Source organism: Myotis nattereri (genome assembly GCF_964212035.1).
Source record: "Myotis nattereri genome assembly, chromosome: 1".
NCBI lineage: Eukaryota > Metazoa > Chordata > Mammalia > Chiroptera > Vespertilionidae > Myotis > Myotis nattereri.
This window is the reverse complement of record NC_138075.1, coordinates 190,428,345-190,447,647: the sequence shown is the minus strand read 5'-3', so window position 1 is coordinate 190,447,647 and position 19,303 is coordinate 190,428,345. Positions and strand designations below refer to the sequence as shown.

General features: G+C 35.2%; 1 protein-coding gene across 4 annotated transcripts in view; it reads right to left on the bottom strand.

The window, feature by feature from the left end:
• The window catches only part of EPHA5 (EPH receptor A5), a gene marked incomplete at its 5' end in the record, with an annotated part of 343,025 nt that overhangs the window by 89,674 nt on the left and 234,048 nt on the right, over positions 1-19,303 (bottom strand). For all 4 annotated transcript variants that reach the window (XM_081110179.1, XM_081110180.1, XM_081110181.1 and 1 more), the window contains 2 exons: positions 4,993-5,098; positions 12,650-12,809. In XM_081110179.1, the coding sequence (XP_080966305.1) occupies positions 4,993-5,098; positions 12,650-12,809 (266 nt within the window). The remainder of the gene's footprint in view (positions 1-4,992; positions 5,099-12,649; positions 12,810-19,303) is intronic.

Below are 19,303 nucleotides of genomic sequence, written 5' to 3'. Positions count from 1 at the left end.
CACACTAGACAGTTGTTGTGTTGGCTGTTGTCATTTTTAAAAATTTTTATTTGACAATCTAAAGGAATTCATATGAGTCAACAATCCATAAATTCATAAGGTTGTTATTTTTAAAAAGTAATATATTTCTGTAAGACAATGCATCTAAAATTTTATCTAACCACATCTTGGACTTAGTTATGCTGAAAATTAAATTTGTGTCTTTGGTGTAGATGTGATTCCAGTATAACTGAGTTATACTAAAACTTAGTTATTCTTATACAAGAAACTCAGGGACATATGGAATTTCTGTGTACCTGTATGCTGAGCTATATTCAGTTACCCAATAATAGTTTGTGTAATGTTATAAATAAAACAAAGTGCTTTTAATACACACACACACACACACACACACACACACATACTACTAGCCCGGTGCACTAAATTCATGCACATTGAAAGGGAATTAATTAGAGGAATGTAATTTGGATTGACTATCTAATATCAATAATATGTGAGTGTGAGGCAGTCCACGTTTTTAAAATTGAATGACATGAATTTAAGCTATTACTTTGCCAAATAAATGGAACTTACAGATATCATTTAAAAGAGCATTCAGCTTAATATTAAAAACTTTGGCTACCAAGTCAGGTCTGTTTGCAACTTTTTGCCAGCATTGTAAAATGTTTGCAATATCTGCCCATTTGGGTTTGCATGTCATGGTTATGAATAAATCGGGCTTGCCATGCTTTGGTACAATTGCCATAGCATCTTGATATCGCTGCTGCATATTTCTGGGACTACCCTCAAAAGATGATGGAAGTGTTATCATTTTACCAATTGGCACATTGTCATTTTCAGATCTAGACTTGAGATAATCCATCAAACCACTATATTTTTTAACTCTCAATTTAGATTGGCTTGCTTTGATGAAATTTATCTGATTGGCCTCAATTTTTTATACAAATCCACAATAAACTGTTGAGTTAATTTTCCTGCATTTAAAATAAGATTAAACGTGTCCCTCACAGAGAGATGAAATTCATAATACTGCATTTGTGTGAGTCGTGTCCTTACATTTTGTCTAGTATTATTGTTGATTACACTGTTGTCTCTGAGTCTTAATGCAATATCTGTTCCCCAGCCTTTTTTACCATGTGGGAAAAGAATAGGATATGTCATTGCATCTAATGTAGGAAACAGGATATTGATTTGTTTCACTTTAGTGGCATTTGGATTATTGGGATCTGGTTTACAATGAATGAGCAAGTCCCTTTCAAAGGGAGGGTCTCCGTCTTCGTTTCTGAATATGACAGGAACCTCGTTTACACGGGGAGAATGATATCTACCTGGGTCACTGTTACGCTTGTATTTAATCGCCATTGTTACTTCTGTAGGAGCAATACCATATGTTGCTGCTTCAGATTGGGCTTCCTTTTCTACCTCATGTAGCATCTTGTACGATTTTGTTAATTCATTTATGTCATGCATGAGGTTGTTGATGTTGATCATGAGTCTTTCTGAGCAGCCCTGGTTTTCTGGCATTGCTAATCTTTTACTTGTAGCTTCGGCTGTATCCAAAATATAGAGTTGAGCAAACTTCTGAGAAACACCATCCGAAGGATGTAAAGTTCCAGTACGGTGGTAAACTTGTCCGTGTAGTCTAAAACAGTATGGCCCATATCCTGATGGCGATGCAATATTTGCTCTCATGGAAGCAAAAGCAAAAGAACTATTTATGGAATGAATATTTTTCATGAAATTTTTACTGTCAGAATCTTCATTTGTCATTAATCTTTTTAAATATGCCGGATAATGTGGAAAATGTATATCATTTATTTTTTTAAATATATTTTATTGTGTGTGTTTTTTGTTTTTTTTTTTTTTAACAGAGAGGAAGGGAGAGGGATAGAGAGCCAGAAACATCAATGAGAGAGAAACATCAGCTGCCTCCTGCACACTCCCCACTAGGGATGTGCCCCCAATCAAGGTACATGCCCTTGACCAGAATCAAACCTGGGACCCTGGAGTCCGCAGGCTGACGCTCTATCCACTGAACCAAACCAGTGAAGGCAGAAAAAGTATATCATTTACACAGACTTTTCCTTTGCTACAACATCTAGTAAATTTCCCATCAGATGGTTTTTCATCAGAGAAATTTAGTGATAGGCAAAATTCACATCGAACAGTCATTCCACCTCAACTATGTTCGAGAATTGCATCCTCATGTACTACATTTTTGCTGAGAAGGCAGTTCCTACCGGTATTGGTAGTACTTGTTGATGAGTGTTCTCTGGGCATATTCTGTTGTTGCCACCGCTTTCTTTCAACTTCAAAGGCATGTTGGTCTTTAGACATTTTCTGTCGATAACGCCAGTGTTTTTTGGCATCAGAGCAATGCTTTTCCAGTATCTGGTCTTCAGATACATCCTGTTGCAAGCACCGCCTTCTTTCAAGATCAGATGCACGCTGCTCTGCAGACATTTTCTGTTGATACTGCCGGCATCTTCCAGATGCAGAGCTACCTTGTACCAACAGTTTTTCTTTAGACATAGTCCCACCTCTCTGCTGTCATGGTCTGAGATGCAGGTGAATGAGAGTCCTGGCTATCAGGCTGCTGAGAGCTATCTGACCAAAGGCTGATTCTAGCTGATTCTGTGGGGGTGGGACTTCCTCCTCCCTGCTGTCAGTTTCCACAGCTGTGATGAGGAAGCTGGGGTGACAGAGGGAGCTGTGCTCTCTAAGCCTCCCTCTCTCTTTCTCTGCTCTATGTCCAGCGGTCTCCTACTCTGCCAAGTCCTCCAAATCTCCTGCTCTCTGCCTGCAAGGTCCTGGGAGCCTGCAGGCGTGGCTACAGCCTTGCCTCCCAGAGCCAGTGAAGATCCTGGGAGCCCATGGCCTGGTAGCCCGTGGCCATGGCCACCCCACCGTCGCCTCCTGGGGCACCTGACACCTGCGTATGCAAATTAACCACCATCTTTGTCAGGTTAATTTGCATAGTCACTCTGGTCAGCTTGTGGGTGTGGCCCATGGGCGAGGTTTGTGGGCGTGGCTTGAGCATAGCCAAGGGATGGTTAATTTGCACGTTTCTCTTTTATTATATAGGATATGAACAAAAGGTGGCTTTTTCACATACAGATAAGAAGAATCCATATACCTGCATGTCATCAATAAATTCACATTAACCTTTCTTAGGTTAAATAAATATAGTGTGAGAAGATTACAATAAAATATTTGTTATATTTGATTTGTCATTTAATAAACCCACAAACACACAAATTTATTGGCTTCTAGACCTTGATTCATTCTTCCTGTTTTACTCATTTCTCCTAAGTGTGGGCTCAACAAATAAAATACCTTCTTATGATCCCAATTTCCTAAATATTAGTAATGCTTCTGGAGTTATTGGAAGGGAAGAAACAACTCACCTCTCAGTCAGAAGTAAATATATCATATTACAAACCAGCTCTCCAAATGTATCCCAGTTATCTACCCTTTGGGGGTAGAAAAGACACATTATCACATGGTAGTTTTTTTAGTAATTACAATTTACTCAGCTTAGTGATCTTATTTGATAAAAATCTGAGCAAAGTTTTTAAGACAAGATTGGTGGAATTAGTTCATCTTCCAGAAATCTGAAACAAAGGGAGAGAATTTTCCCCAGGTGCCTTTAGAGAGAAGAGATCAGTGGGCACTAGTTCCCCAGCTTTCTTCCTGGAAAGGGCTAGCTGTCCTCACAGATCACACACACAGCTTCCCAGAGATTTTCTAAAAATGCACTGCTGTTATATTAACATTAAAAGTAGGCAATGGGTTTCTACATATATTCTTAAGAAAAGCCTGAGGACTCTTAAATGACAAGAACTAGAAGAAATGGAATTTTCAGGTACAAAGAGAAAGGGTGTTCAAAGGAAGTAAAAGATTTATGAAAATAAATTGTTGCTACTGCAATTTATGAATATAATCATAATTCTTCTTAGAATGAAATATGTAGTGTATTGAAAAGTTCCTAATTCTGCATTTTTATGACTTGAATAGATGCTGAAGATTAAAAGTAAATGACTAGAACAGTAACAAAATCAATATGCATATTGATTTCCTGACTTTTTGGGGGGCCTTAGAGTTCATCTCACATATTTGTGCAGGTTTAAGTATTTCCATGAAGACTTTCATCAAGTTTTCTATAGTATTCTTATACCAGAACATTTTCAAATTGAAGCTCTCATTACTAAATATCCCTTTTAACAATGGCCTAGGTTAAACATTTAAATATGTTTGTTGTAGAATATAGTACAATCATGTTTCTATTTGTCCGTTTAATTATTTATATATATATAAGGAAAGATTTATTGGGACTCTACCTATTTTATTTTTCTTCAAAATAAAAATGTATATATCTGATACACATATGCATGTGTCTATTGACAAAACATTCAATAAAATTTACTTTGAATACATATATACTATGATTGATGTATTCAGGTTGAAATCATTCAGAACCTGAAAATAAAAGCAGGCATTAAAAGGGCTGGTTATGTCACACAATGCTTGTTTGCCAAAGTGTCTGCTTTGTATCCATCACCCTGTTGGGCCAGAATGCTGGCTAACTTGAATTATTAGTCCCATTCCTCTCAACCCACTGGGCACAGACATCGTCTATCCCAAATGCTAAAACTGAAGCAGGCAACCGTAAATACTTCTGAGAGGAAACAAATGTCAGTTTTAAAAAAAAAACCAACTCTATCAAAAATACGGTTTTATAAATGACAGAATAAACAATAAGTTAATTTGTTTCTTGTGAAGAAAGCATACCTGAAAAAGATAAACTGTGTGCTTAAAAACCTAGTACTCACAGGGACAAGACTTAAGAAATACATAAGACATTGAGGTTGTCTACTAATAAATGTGTTGCTTGCCTGATGTATTTTGGGATGTGCTTAACAGCCAAATGGTCAGATCAAAGTAGGGCAGACACCAGCTGCAAAAGTTGAGAATCACAGCTTCATCACTTACCTTCCACTGAGGAGGAAGCCCATAACCACTGCCAACAGAATGACTCCCACTGTCACAGACACAGCAATTATAGGAATCTGGCTTTGATCGCTGGATGCTGCAACTGCTGATAGAAGACAGAAAATGGAGTTTGTAGTTAACGTCATCATATGCATTCAAATAAAAACTGCTTAATGGTCTATAATCAATTCATGGTTTAAGCAATTCACCCACACTAGGCTGGGATTTCCCTCTAATATCTTTTCTCAAAAGTGTGTAATTGAAAAAAAAAACATATTTAGGGAAAAATATTTACTCTCCAAATGGAGATTTGAAAGAATCACTAAGTCACTGATTATTTCCTTGTCATCATAGAGAAACAGTGTAATTGTTTGCAGAGAAGTCATCTAGGGATCTTTGGTTTTCATGATAAATGGGACTTAGCCCTTGATTTCAAACAACTCAATCTAAATAGGAGGTGCTAAGTCTATGAGATCTGACATGCTTAGAATTTGCATGTGGCTGTTCTGTAGAAGAAAAAAAGTCTGGCTACCTTACATAGACATAGGTTGACATCCAAAATTATGTGATTATGATGTCAGTGAAGTTAAATGTAATATCATTATTCTAGATATAATTTTAGACACCATATTTTGAAGCAGAATATGATCAGAAAGTATACTGTACTTTGTAAATAGGACCACTTTTTTGAAAAAAATATCAAAGCAAATTTTAATACTTTTAAGTTGACAGTAAGATTAGATTTGTTTACGTTATTTTTTATTTAAAATACATGGATTTAGATGAAATATTTTATATTTTAACAATACAGTTACAATTAAAAAGGAATATAGACATGATTAGATAGTTATCCTATATAATAAAAGGGTAATATGCAAATCAACCAAATGGCAGAATGACTGGTCGCTATGACACACACTAACGACGAGGGGGCAGACACTCAACACAGTAGCTTCTCCCTGGTAGTCAGTGGATTCCCACAGGGGGAGCATCGCTCAGCCACAGGCTCGGCTGATGGCTGGCGAGCGCAGCTATGGTGGCGGGAGCCTCTCTGGCCTTTGTGGCAGCGTTAAGGATGTTCAACTGACGGCTTAGGCCCACTCCCCCTGGGCCTAAGCCATCAGTCAGACATCCCCAGAGGTCCAGACTGCTAGAGGGCACAGGCCAGGCTGAGGGACCCCTCCCCTACCGAGTTCATGAATGTCGTGCACCGGGCCGATAGTACCTCAATAATAAAGAAAAAGTTTCTTTGTGCTGATAACTAAACCCAATTAATATAGTATCATACATTTTATTGATGTTCTTAGGAAATCCTCAATAGGATACCCAGCATGCTTATAGTTTAATGACAATGGTTCTGATAAATTGAGAGTGAGACATTAGTTCACCTCCAAGATAACAAATCCTAAGTATCAAAACTAATATTAACCCTACTTTCCATGTTTTGTTTTTTACAACCCTTTTCTCAGATCTTGGCCCCAGATAAGTGTTGGACATCTAAACACTTCCCTTTCTATTCCTGTCACTTGTCCCTTGATTCTTTCTAACCAAAATTGACTCTCTTGAGGGAGATGGGGGAAGGAAAGGAAGTAAAATTAGTTGAGTTACTGATATATCCAACTGGGCAGGGTAGGAAGGGAGCTTGTGGGAGACATGAGCTTTAAAATATTGCTAAGACAGACAACTTGTAGATAACCAGCCACAAAATATTAAGGCATATAAACCAATCCTAAGGCTGTTGCTAAGGCAAAATTCTTTGAAAGGACTAATCAGGGACTAACAAGCATACATACAAAAATGTGTTCTCACTTTCTCTCTTTCTTCCAGCCGCTAGGTTAATGGCAGGAGAAGCACTCCTGTTGCTCCCATGGTTTATGGCCATGTGGGACTCTACACATGGATTAATAGACTTAAATTCGCATGGATGGTCCCAATAAACTTTGTTTCCACTAACTATTTTTGTCTCTGACTTCATTATTCAATTTCTTGAAACAAGGAACTCAGACCCAACACACTACATTTTGGTTTCATAATTTGGAGGTTCCACTGAGATTTTGGTTTCACTCTGGCCATCTTCTTGAACTGATCTACACTTTCAATCCTTTCAGACCAGCGTTTAGGGCTCAATATCATCAACAGCTGTCCATACCAAGAAAAACTATTATTTACAACCTAAATCTGCTATCTTATTCAACCTCTTCTTGGATGATAATAGTTGCAATTTAATGGATCTTCACTCTGTTTTCTCCTACTCCTTGATATTGAGATCTGGAGTAGGGATTTTAATCCTGGTGAACAGTATAAAGAGGGTAGGACAAAGAGCCCACTATCACTAATAGCCTTTCCTAAGATTTGCTTTATCTTCTCTAAAGTCAGATTACTTGAACCATTGCTTTTTCTCAGTTTTACCTTTCTTTTTGGCAGGAGCACTGTTTCTAGAGAAAACCATGCAGACTTGGCCTATAAAAATTATTTGGATTGGACTCCAACTGCTGCTCCAATGCTTTTGAGTCATCTCCATAATGAGTCTTCCTCATTTTCTCAGCACACAAATCCACTCCCACGTCCTATGTTTTAGTGATGTTAAACTTTAGAGACAACATAGAGTCAATTCTACATGCCATTGTTAAATATAATTGCATAACCTTTTGTTTTACCTAACTGCACTGTTGGAACCCTTTCTATCTCTCCCAAGATGTTGCATCAGCTAGGCCCACCTTTAATTTTTTTGAGGAAACTCCATGCTGTTTTCCTCAGTGGCTGTACCAGTATCAGTCTGTATTCCTGCTCACAGTGTACTAAGATTCCCTTTTTTTCCACATCTTCACCAGCACTTTTCTTTGTTGATTTATTTATTGATTCTTTAGTAAATAACAATGTTTATTTTCTCAATGACTGTATGTCATGATTAGAAACTGTAAAGTAGCATATGCAGGAAACTCACATTGTTTTCCCTCACTTTGCTTCTCACACTCCTGGCTACAAACCCATATTACATAGAACAGGGGTCCTCAAAATTTTTAAACAGGGAGCCAGTTCACTGGAGGGCCAGACTATAGTTATAAAAAACAAACTATGAACAAATTCTTATGCACACTGGACATATCTTATTTTGAAGTAAAAAAACAAAATGAGAACAAATACAATATTTGTATTTGCGTGTGGCCCGCGGGCCGTAGTTTGAGGACCCCTGACATAGATAGTCTCTAGATTTTAGCTATATTTTTAAGCAGTTAAAATTGAAGGTGAGAGGTGTTGTTAGAGCTGGATTATAAGAGCTATGGAAGGATAAGCTAAGAATTTGGGATCTGCTTCCTATAGCAACACGTATCTATTAATTTTCTTAATCAGAATAATATGATCAAAGTTACCATTTTTTATAATGAGTTCATAGTGGGAAAATTTAAAACAGCATGGCAAGCAAATAAAAACATGAAATGTTTTTGAACTTACTAACCATCAGAAAAATTCAGATTTAAAACACAATAAAATATCACTACCCACCTGTCCAATATAATTTTTTAAAAAAGAAGGAAGGAAATAATGATAGCACCAAATGCTGATGAAGATGTGGAGAAATTGATCACTCATTCATTGCTGGTGGGAGTGTAAAATGATACAGCCATGCTGGAAAATAATCTGGCATTTTCTTACCATATTAAATAAGCAACTACCACGTGATACAAGAATTGTACTCTTAGGTATTTATCCCAGGGAAATGAAAACTTAGGCTGACTCAAAAATATGTACCTAAATGTTCATTGCATCTTTATTTATAATAGCAAAAACTGGAATCAGGTCAGATGTCCTTCAACATGTGAATGGCTAAATAAACTGGGGTAGATACACATCATGAAATACTACTCAACGATAAAAAGAAAAAAAATTGATATATTCAATAATTTGGATGAATCTCTATACTGAGTAAAAAAAGCCAATTCTAAACTAAAAAAAGGTCACACACTAGATGACTCAATTAAAAAAATATTTTGAAATGTCAAAATTTTAGGACGCATGTTTAGAAATCAATGGTTGCCGGGAATTCGTTATGGAATAGGAATTTTCACCAGAGGAAGTGGATGTGATTATAGAAAGGCAACAGGAGGGATCCTATGATTTTGTTACTATTCAGTATCTTGACTGAGATGATAAATACACAAACCTACACAACTGACCAAATTATATAGAATTTAACACACACACACACACACACACACACACAGGATAACTAGGACATGTAAGATTGATGAAGCCCATTGATGTCAGTATCCTTATTTTAACATGATACTATAGTTTTGCAAAATATTACCATTGGGGGAAACAAGAAAGTATATAAGAGTTCTCTCTGCATTGTTGCTTACAATTGCACATGAATCTACAATTATCTCAATAAAAAACAGAATAGCATTATTCCAGGAGTTGGATTATACAGATTTAAATCAAAGTAGTTGGATGAAAGGAAGTGATGCATTGGGGGGGAAATTATAAAAGAAACAGAAACATAAAGATGTTTCTTGGACAGTAGGAATTAAAACAGATTCAGTGATACTATTAAAATTATAAAACAATTTGTGTAAAAAAAGAACAGAAAAAGAGCTAACTAGTTTGGCTTGATGGTTTCATTTATGTTACATTTATTTGATGGTGTTTTTCTCATTACTTGTTAAGAATAAGGATAATTTAAAAGGTCAATTTTAAATACATTATTTATATGCACAATAAAATTAAAGTGGATGTTCTTTCTAAGATAAACATTTTTTACATTCTTATTTTAACTACTATTTGCATTTGATTTTAAGGCTATATTTGTGACACCCAAGATAATGTAGATGAAATGAAAGCCCTTCAATTTTATGACTGAGGTATAATATAATTGAATAAATAAATTTTAAAAATTAAGCAAACCAATAACATAATGTGTCAATGTATCATTACTATGCATCATTATTCTAAGTTGAGTACCCAATTAGAAAATTCTTTTTTAAAGTATATGTGCAAAGCAATTATATTCTGGTAATTGTCTTTCCTAACATACCTGAATAAGCTAGACTTTCCTTAGTAATGGTGACTCATGAAAGCCAGTATTCTTGTCACCCATCAGAAGAAAATTGTTATTATAAAACATGAAAATACATTTAACATACCATAATTCTTGCATTCTAGTATTTTCGGACTCTTATAAAAATAATATATGTATGTGAAGTACAAATTATGATATTAAATAAATATTATGATTCAACTCTAAGGAGCAACCTATCACTCCTTTTTTAGTCAAATACGGAGTTAAAGAATAAAAATGGTGATAATTAAAATAACCCTTCCTTTTCAGAACTTCTGTAGCATTTCTGTTATATGCCAATCACTTGACAATTATTTGTGCAGTACTTTGTGCAATCACTTGAATTATTTTATTGGCATATAACAGAAATGCTACAGAAGTTCTGAAAAGGAAGGGTTATTTTAATTATCACCATTTATATTCTTTAACTCCGTATTTGACTAAAAAAGGAGTGATAAGTTGTTCCTTAAAGTTGAATCACTTGCAGTGCCCACAGTGAAAATCTTTTGATGTGTAGAATAAAATAAGATAAATAATAAACAAAATCAGTATTCTAAAATGGTTTTGTAACAAATATTCCATCCTTTAGAATTAAATAGACTGCATTCTTAGTCTCTGGAGAGAAGTTTCAGGTATTACTTTTGATGATTTCTCCAGAGCCTAACGAAGACTTATATGTAATAGGTGCTCAATACATCCTTGTTGAATTATATCCAGAAAAGAGTCTACATTAAGTTCAAAGGGGGATGGTATGCAATAGGTACATTGTACAAAGAAAAAGTCTTTTAAAAAATGTTTGCTAATATATGTACATATATTCAAGTAAAAATAAAATTCCACATTAATAAGTAGGAGGCAGAACAGCCCTGAAATATTTTTAGTATCCATTAATAACACTAAAGTCAACTTAAAGTATAAAAATATTTGACTGATATTTTTTCCTCTAGAAATTATGTAGAAAATTATAAAAAGTAGACAGGCTTATGTGAGCATTTTAAAAAGTATATGGAAAATGACTTACTATTACTTTTCTCAGTTCTCAGATAGATGAATTTTGGTATAACTGGAATTTACTCTTTAAATAAATAAATAAATAAATAAAGTTAGGGCCTTAGCTGGTTTGGTTCAGGGGATAGAGTGTTGGCCTGTTGACTGAAGGGTCCCAGGTTCGATTCCAGTCAAGGGCACATGCCTGGGTTGTGGGCTTGATCCCCAGTAGGGGATTTGCAGGAAGCAACCAATTAATGAGTCTCATCATTGATGTTTCTATCTCTCTCTCCCTCTCCCTGCCATTCTGAAGTCAATAAAAATAAAAGTAAGTATTTAAAAAAGTAAGGAAAGGTATATTAAAAGGTCTGGGGGAAAAAAGAGTTGCTGAACATGCCAACATCCTAAAACTAAGTAGAATTTTGTAATTTTTTATAACTGGATCTTTTATTTGCATTGTTATCAATGCACTCAAGAATATTGCGAAATACTGGTTGGTGATACTGTTCCCACAGTTGGTAAACCGCATAAGCATTATGCAGTACTAATGATACCAAACCAGAAATAAAGCCTATTAGCATGCCCAGTTTGTAGAACAAGCCTTTTGTCATAAATCCAGTTTAGGGTTTAAGGTGTGAGATTAAATAATCAAAATATTACCAATATTATAAGGATTTTGTGGCTAATTTATTCTTTATTAAGGAACTTTGATGAATAGTATTAAATGTTCGTATTTCATTAGCTTCAATTAAACTTCAGACATAGAATTTTCTTTGCACAGAAAATATAATTTATATTTTTTTCCAGGGTATCCTAGACTGTATAAAATTAAGTAACACTTAAAAAGCTAGTTAGCTCTCATTTTGTTGGTTTTCAAAAGGAGGAAATATTCATTTTATTTTCTCTATTTTAAAATCACTAGTTCTTACAAAGCCTGGCTTTTTAAAGTGTGTATAATTACATGTATTATAAACAAGGAAGTTATTGTCTTTTTCTAGTCTGGTTTTAACATGTACTTTAAGACGAGTAAGTAATCTAAATATTTTGTTTGACATTAAAGAGGAAAAGGTTTTGTGCTATTTCTGAGGGGGTGGGAGGGATGGCATAAGAAAGGTTTTCCAGAAATATTTTCAGACCCTCTACTCAGCGATACTACCAGAGATTTTGACATTTTAAAACCATCAGGCTGGTTCCTAAGACCACCGTTTTCTTGCCGAAATCAATACCCAGCAAAGCTCCCTGTGGAGTTTTCATAGAAAGACTAAGCCCGGTAGCGCTGTTCAATAAACCAACTAAAAAGTAAACGACAATAATTCAATGAAGTATGGAAGTGGTGGGAAGGAAGCCTTTAAAAGCAAGGTTTAAACATTTCTTAAGGATCTCCTCATGTTTCACCTCCCCATAGAATTAACTGGGTGAGGAGTAAGACCGACTGTTAACCCGCTAACCTACGGTCACAGCATCCAGAGGCTTCCCACCAGAAACGGTCATGCCTGGGAGGCCGCGAAGCAGCAGAAGGCTGACAGCGTGCCCAGGGAGAGTATTGATCCACTGACTCTTTTCTGGTAACCCTTACAGAGACATGAGTTGACAGTAATTAAAATGACTTACACACTGGGATGGTTTCAAACTCAAATCTTCGACTGAAGACACCGTAGCCTGCTGCGGTGCGTGCTCGAATTTGGAAGACATACACTGAAGCTGGTTTCAAGCCCTCTGCAGTCATAGTCGTCTCTTTCGATTTGATGATTGTGTAGCTGGTCTCTTGGTCCTAGGATTACACGTGCACATACAATAAAAAAAAAGTCAACATATGAATTACACACACTAGGTGTGCTATCTGTGGTGTTGTCTAGAACTCAATGATGGTGGGTGACATATCACCGTATCTGCCTTTGGCAAAAATCAATCTTCGTACTTTTAAAATACAACTTACAGGAGGTAAATTATCTTACAGACTATTTTAGTATTGTTATTTGTGTGCTTGTTTTTCTCAGAATGTTTTATTGGAGCACATCTAGCATGCTGTCTGTTCATAGAAACAGGTGACAGTGTCTCGTACACTATCCGGTAAGACTTATGCTTTATATCTTAAGTGAATTTGATGTATAATCATATTTAGGGCTTGGGAGAGGCAATGTCTGCTTCACTAGAGAACTTTCATTTCAATTTGCTAAGTCCAAACAAAGAATATTTAAGAATACATAAAAGCAGAAAGTAGTTTCATTTTTGCAAACTTTCTATTTTGTTCACTTTTCCTTAAACCTTTTTAGAAATTGTTATTATTTGTTTGGGTGTGCAGTAAATGGGGACAGTGAAAACAATCACTGGAAAGGTAGTTGGGAAACTGAAACAAAGAGGAACTGTTGACAAAAGTCTAGACTAACACCTGTAACCCCTCTCGTTGCTGAAGTTACGATGCTGGATATAAAATCTTAGGCCTATAAAGATTTAAAACACGAAGTCCCTGTTTTAAACTTTCTTCTGTATTTTATTTTTCTGTGTGAATTCTTGGTTAACCTTGTTTTTTCCTTAAGGTCTTTTTACATGTATTACATTTCCGATAGATATTAAAGGACACATAAAGATAAGTAATGGTCAGAGATATCTTTCCTCCTTTTTAAGAATTGGTCTTTAATTATAATGACTTGGTTGGTGACTGTAAAGCATCATTTCCAAAATATTCCAGGAAATTTGGTCTTTACAAAGAGAAACATATATTAATTTTAAAAAAGATTTAATGAGAATAATATGTAAATGATTTTCTCCTAAGAAAAAAAGAAAAATATAACATTTACTTCTCCAGCACTCTAATAGGGAACATGGTTATTATTTAATCTTCACAGTGCATTAAAATCCAAAACAAACGCAAACCACAGTTCTTCTTCCATGAAGTTTACAATCAATAGCAGCATGCCATGAACATTACTTTCCTGAGAACACTGAAATTACCTGCTAACATACAGCAAGTTCATTCTTACTTTTATCTTTAGTTTCCTTCACTGTTAAAATTGGGGTAGAGAATTGGTGCCTGGATATCCTCCAAGAGATGTTGTAAGAATGAAATAGGTAATGTGTGTGTAAACACTAAACTGTAAAATATGTGTTTTAATTGTACTAATTATTATTTTAATGTTTTAAATAATTTGACATATCAGTCAACTTCTATCCATGTTCTATACTACCACCAATAAAATCTAAATTATACAACCTTATAAACCTCCTTCTTTCATAGCAGTTTTATCATTCCTCATGTAATATGATCAAACATGTAAATTTATCTTAGGGTTAAATATATCCAAACCTCTCCAAATTGGTATGGTCTCATTTCTAATTCAAATAGGTTTTCTGATTCACTCCATGTAAACAATTGATCTTAATGTTTTTTTAATACATAGATTAATTTAAGTGCCTAATCTTTAAAGTGTTTAGGAAAATTTTTTTAGAGTTTTGCAAAGGAGTTAAAGTAGGTAATTAAATCCTATAAAATTTGACTAGTAATTTCAGTAATTTTCTTCATTCACAAACATTTACTGATCTTCTCTCATCTCTCTAATACCCCTTCTATATGCTAAGAATACAGCAGTGAAAAAGCAGATTATCTTTTAAAAGAGGCAAATAGCTTCTATATCAGTGATGGCGAACCTATGACACACATGTCAGAGGTGACACGTGAACTCATTTTTTTGGCTGATTTTTCTTTGTTAAATGGCATTTAAATATATAAAATAAACATCAAAAATATAAGCCTTTGTTTTACTATGGTTGCAAATATCAAAGCATTTCTATATGTGACACAGCACCAGAGTTAAGTTAGGGTTTTTCAAAATGCTGACATGCCGAGCTCAAAAGGTTCGCCATCACTGGTCTATCCACTATCATGTGTACTGATGTTCTGAGCATGCTCAAGATTGTGACTGAATATATAAGACTTTCTCATTGCTATTATACTTCCCAGCTTGTGACTGAAGCAGTAATTTTCAGTAAGAAATAATATAATATCAGTTTGCCATTATTTGCAATTAGTTTAAAGAGAATTTAAGTTGGTGAAAAACAATCTAGACAAAACTAAAGTTAGCATTCTGATATATTTGATATAGCTATGATTGTTACATAAAATATTAACATTTATAGTATAAAGTAAAAAAAAAAATTTTAAAGAGAAGTACACAGGAATATCAGTGTTCGAAATTCAGCCATGTAATTCAAGTATGTGTGTAAATGTGAGTATACAACTCAACCTCTGTTTTGTCTTTGATATGTTAACCTAAAAATAAAAATCCTTTCAAAGTGAGAAGCAACAAGCCTTTATTTGAGATCAAAGGATAGCTACTCAGTAAAGCGCTGATTCATGCAGAAGCCCACGTAGTGTTCTGATTAGGAGACAAGGGCAGAGGATACTTAGAAAAGGAAGGGGGAATGAGCACATAAATGGAAGGCATTTCTATTGATATAGATAAGCTCACATAGTGACGTCAATTCTAAAACTTTTTAAAAAATATTTTAGTTCAGTAGTCATCAGATAGTCATAATATCTGATTTCATGTTATTTTTACAAACAGTTATTTGGGATTCAATGTTGCTTTAGGCTTAGGCCAAAGGTCATTCTGCCCTGTTTGAACATTTTCAAAGTTTGAAGCATAAAATATGCAAGGCGGTTCCTCTAGTTCAAACTCTGTTTTAAAGTGACTCTGTTTATGAATGGGATGAAATTATTTATCAAGAGCATCGTGAGCACAGAGAGAGAGATGGAGATAATATACATAGCGCCCAGCACAACTTCTATAACATCATAGCTTGTAGGTAAATTTGATTTAACCCTATAGAATGTTGATAAAATCTTCTAAGGAAAAGAAAAAAACAACAAGTTTACATGTTTGGAACTCCTAACTATTGAAGTCACAAGGAATACATTTTGCTAGAAAAAAGAAAAAACATGGCAAGGAAACTGGAAATTTGCTCCTTGAAATAATGCAGTATCTAATATCACTTGCACACAATTTTGCAACATTCTAATTTATCTGTTAACATTATGTATGTCTTAGTGGTTCCTTATCATAGGTATAATTGTACACTGTCTCTATGAGTAGTTGAATGCTATCTTATTGAAGGGACTTAGCAAAGCATATATCTAAGCGATCAAAGGCCGTAAACACACATGTTGAATTATCTAAATATCTTCCAAAATTTACCTTTGCTCCACTCCTTTCAATCACTGTCAGATTAAAATTTCCTCCATATCACAAATCCTATGTACACATCTTAACACCCACAACCACATGACAGCAGGCTGCCAAGTCCTTGGTTCAGGCAGTGGCTTTTGCTGCCTTCCTGCCCCCTCCCCTACTGAGCAAATGAGCTACATTTCCCCAGCTGCTTAGCAAGCACTGTTCACAAGCAGGGAGGGGAGGGCCTGGACAGAGGGAGCCAGCTGGCTAACACCCTGCCCAGGGGCAGCTTCCTTTAGTCTCTGCCTTTAATTAAGAGATGGCAATGGGCCCATCACCATGCAGGAGCAGGGAGGTCCAATGACCTCTATTAGAGCAGGGCGATTGCAGGCAGAAATGCCAGCTGGCAAATGCGTGAGCCCTGGAAAGCTCTGCCACCTGTGTCTGGCCAAGAGCCAATCAGGAAAGTAGTGGTGGCATTCAGAAGGTTCCAAATGAACTCTGGAAACCTGTCAGGACCCCTATCTTAATACATGGTATAAAAGCTCATTATCCTTTTTTTTTCCCCTTCTTCTGAAAGTGTGAAGCAAAATCAGAACTAAACTTTACATGTTTTTTATTGGTTCACTCAATAATTTAGCTTGGCAAAAAGGTCTGGGATTTAATATCTTTATTATAAAAAATATTGACCAAAAAAGTTAATAACTTATCCAAATAATCTATATATATAAAAGGCTAATATGCAAAGTGATCCCTTGGGAGTTCGGCCAGGAGACTGGGAGTTTGATTGTGCACTATGACATGCACTGATCACCAGGGGGCAGCGTGGAACAAACGAAGGCCCTGGCCTGCAGCTGGCAGCCAGGGAAGGAAGGCCCCGGCTGGCAGCCAGAAGGCACCGATCTGCCCTGATCACTGGCCAGGCCTAGGGACCTTACTCGTGCATGAATTTCATGCACTGGGCGTCTAGTGTATCATATAAAAGGTTTTGTTGATTTTTATTTCATGTAGGTAGGCAATTTATTATTTGTTTTTCGGGGAATATGTAGAACTCACTTTTCCCGAATCATTTTTCTTACTTTGAGTTATATAGGTAGTAAGTAAACTGTGTTAATACAGAATTATATATAAAATATTAAATATAAAACCAAATATTACTGAAAGAAATGATTTTAAAAGAAATTAAACTACAAATAAAATTCCATCACATGAATACAATCATTAGAATAAATATTAATAGAAAAGAACTCTGCTCCACCCCTTGGTGAGTAACTCTAGTAGCAGCTTAAAATTTTTAAAAAAGAGATAAAGAATTGCTTCTATATTATAGAGAAGGGGCAAAAGTAGGTTTACAGTTGTGAGTATGTGAAACACAGAGTTTATTCTTGTGTTATTATTTATTAATTATTGTATTATTTTCCATATGGACAACTATAAACCTATTTTTGCCCACCTCTGTATATATGGCACTCATACAGATGCTGGGAAGTAATCATAAAAATAATCAAAGTTTATTCATAAATGTGGAAAAGAAGATAATTTCTTTAAAGACAAAAAGGAAAAACCAGACTTTGGCCCAGGTAGTTGCTTCAGGGTAGAAAAACTATGCTAGTAAAGAAGCACTTGCTCTAGCCAGTTTGGCTCAATGGATTGAGTGTCGGCCTGGGGACTGAAGGGTCCTGGGTTCAATTCTGGCAAGGGCACATTCCCAGGTTGTGGGCTCATGCAGGAGTCAGCCAATTAATGATTTTCTCTCACCACTAATGTTTCTATTTCTATCTCTCCCTCTCCCTTTCTTTCTGAAATCAATCTATAATAATAAAAGCATAATATGCTAATTAGAGCAGACAGTCGAACAGTGGAATGACCTTCCGGACAACCTTCCGGATGAAGCCAGGCCAGCCACCATGGGTGCGAGAGCCAAGGCAGCCAGGGCTGCAAGGGCCGAACCCTTGTATGAACTTCATGCATCGGGCCTCTAGTAAAATATATATTTTTTAAAAAAGAAGTACTTATAGAACGTTTAGTCTCACTGCTCTTGAACTTTATTTCATCTAAAAGAGAGATATTCAGATGCATAGTTTTTGGTGTATAGTTATTTTTAAGTGCCATTATTCATTTCAACTTTTTAAAAAATCAAATTTAATTACAATAAAAATTTGGGAACTTATAATATTTACAAATATTCCATCTATATAATATATATATAGTTCTAGTTACCTAACTTTGCATGAGTATTCAGTAAAAAAAAAGTTTATAAACACTTGAGTAAAAAATGCAAACTTTAATTTAACAAATTATATTTGGATATAGAATGTGTTTAAATTGTAGACCTGTTGAATTCAGATTTCAGTTTGGAGAAACAGGGATCAGTTAGGGATAATTAATATAACATTTTACTTAATTTACTTCTTTTTTACAATAAAATCTATAAACCATGTCTCAACATTGGTTTTTCTTAGAGGTATTCTCTTAGAGCATTGTTGGTGAATAATGTAATTGATGAAGTCTGTGAAATATACGTATCTTCATTTATGTTCCCTAATGACCCAATAGTTTACATTAAGTCAATTATTTACATCAAGTCATTCCTAGGAAAACAATTTCAAAAGAAATAATTTTCTGTTTACTCATTTATTTATAAATCAGTATACGAAGATTGTACAGGCAGAGAAGACCTAGAAAAAATATGTAGTTAGCCTTGCTCTCAACTTCCCCACACATCCTACTGTTTTGTACTCGTTGTACTTTTACATAAGGAATTGTCAAATTAATAATTAAAAAAAAATTAAAATATATATTCTATAATGCTATGGATTATTTCAGTGTATTTACTTACACTCTTATCTATCCATAAAATATTATATTTTAAAGTATTTTTTATTAATAAGTAATCAGTATTTTTCATTATATTTTTGCAGTAGTATAAGGATAATAATTTATTCCCCCACTCTCTTCCCATGTATGGTTTGGGCAACTTCTTAGGTATTGCAAAATAAGTTTTTGTACTACCTCTCACCCTCTTCACTCTTCCTTAAGAGGGAAAGAGTGATGTCTCTGTGAGTCTGGGAGAAGCTATTGAGTCAGTGTGGCTGAG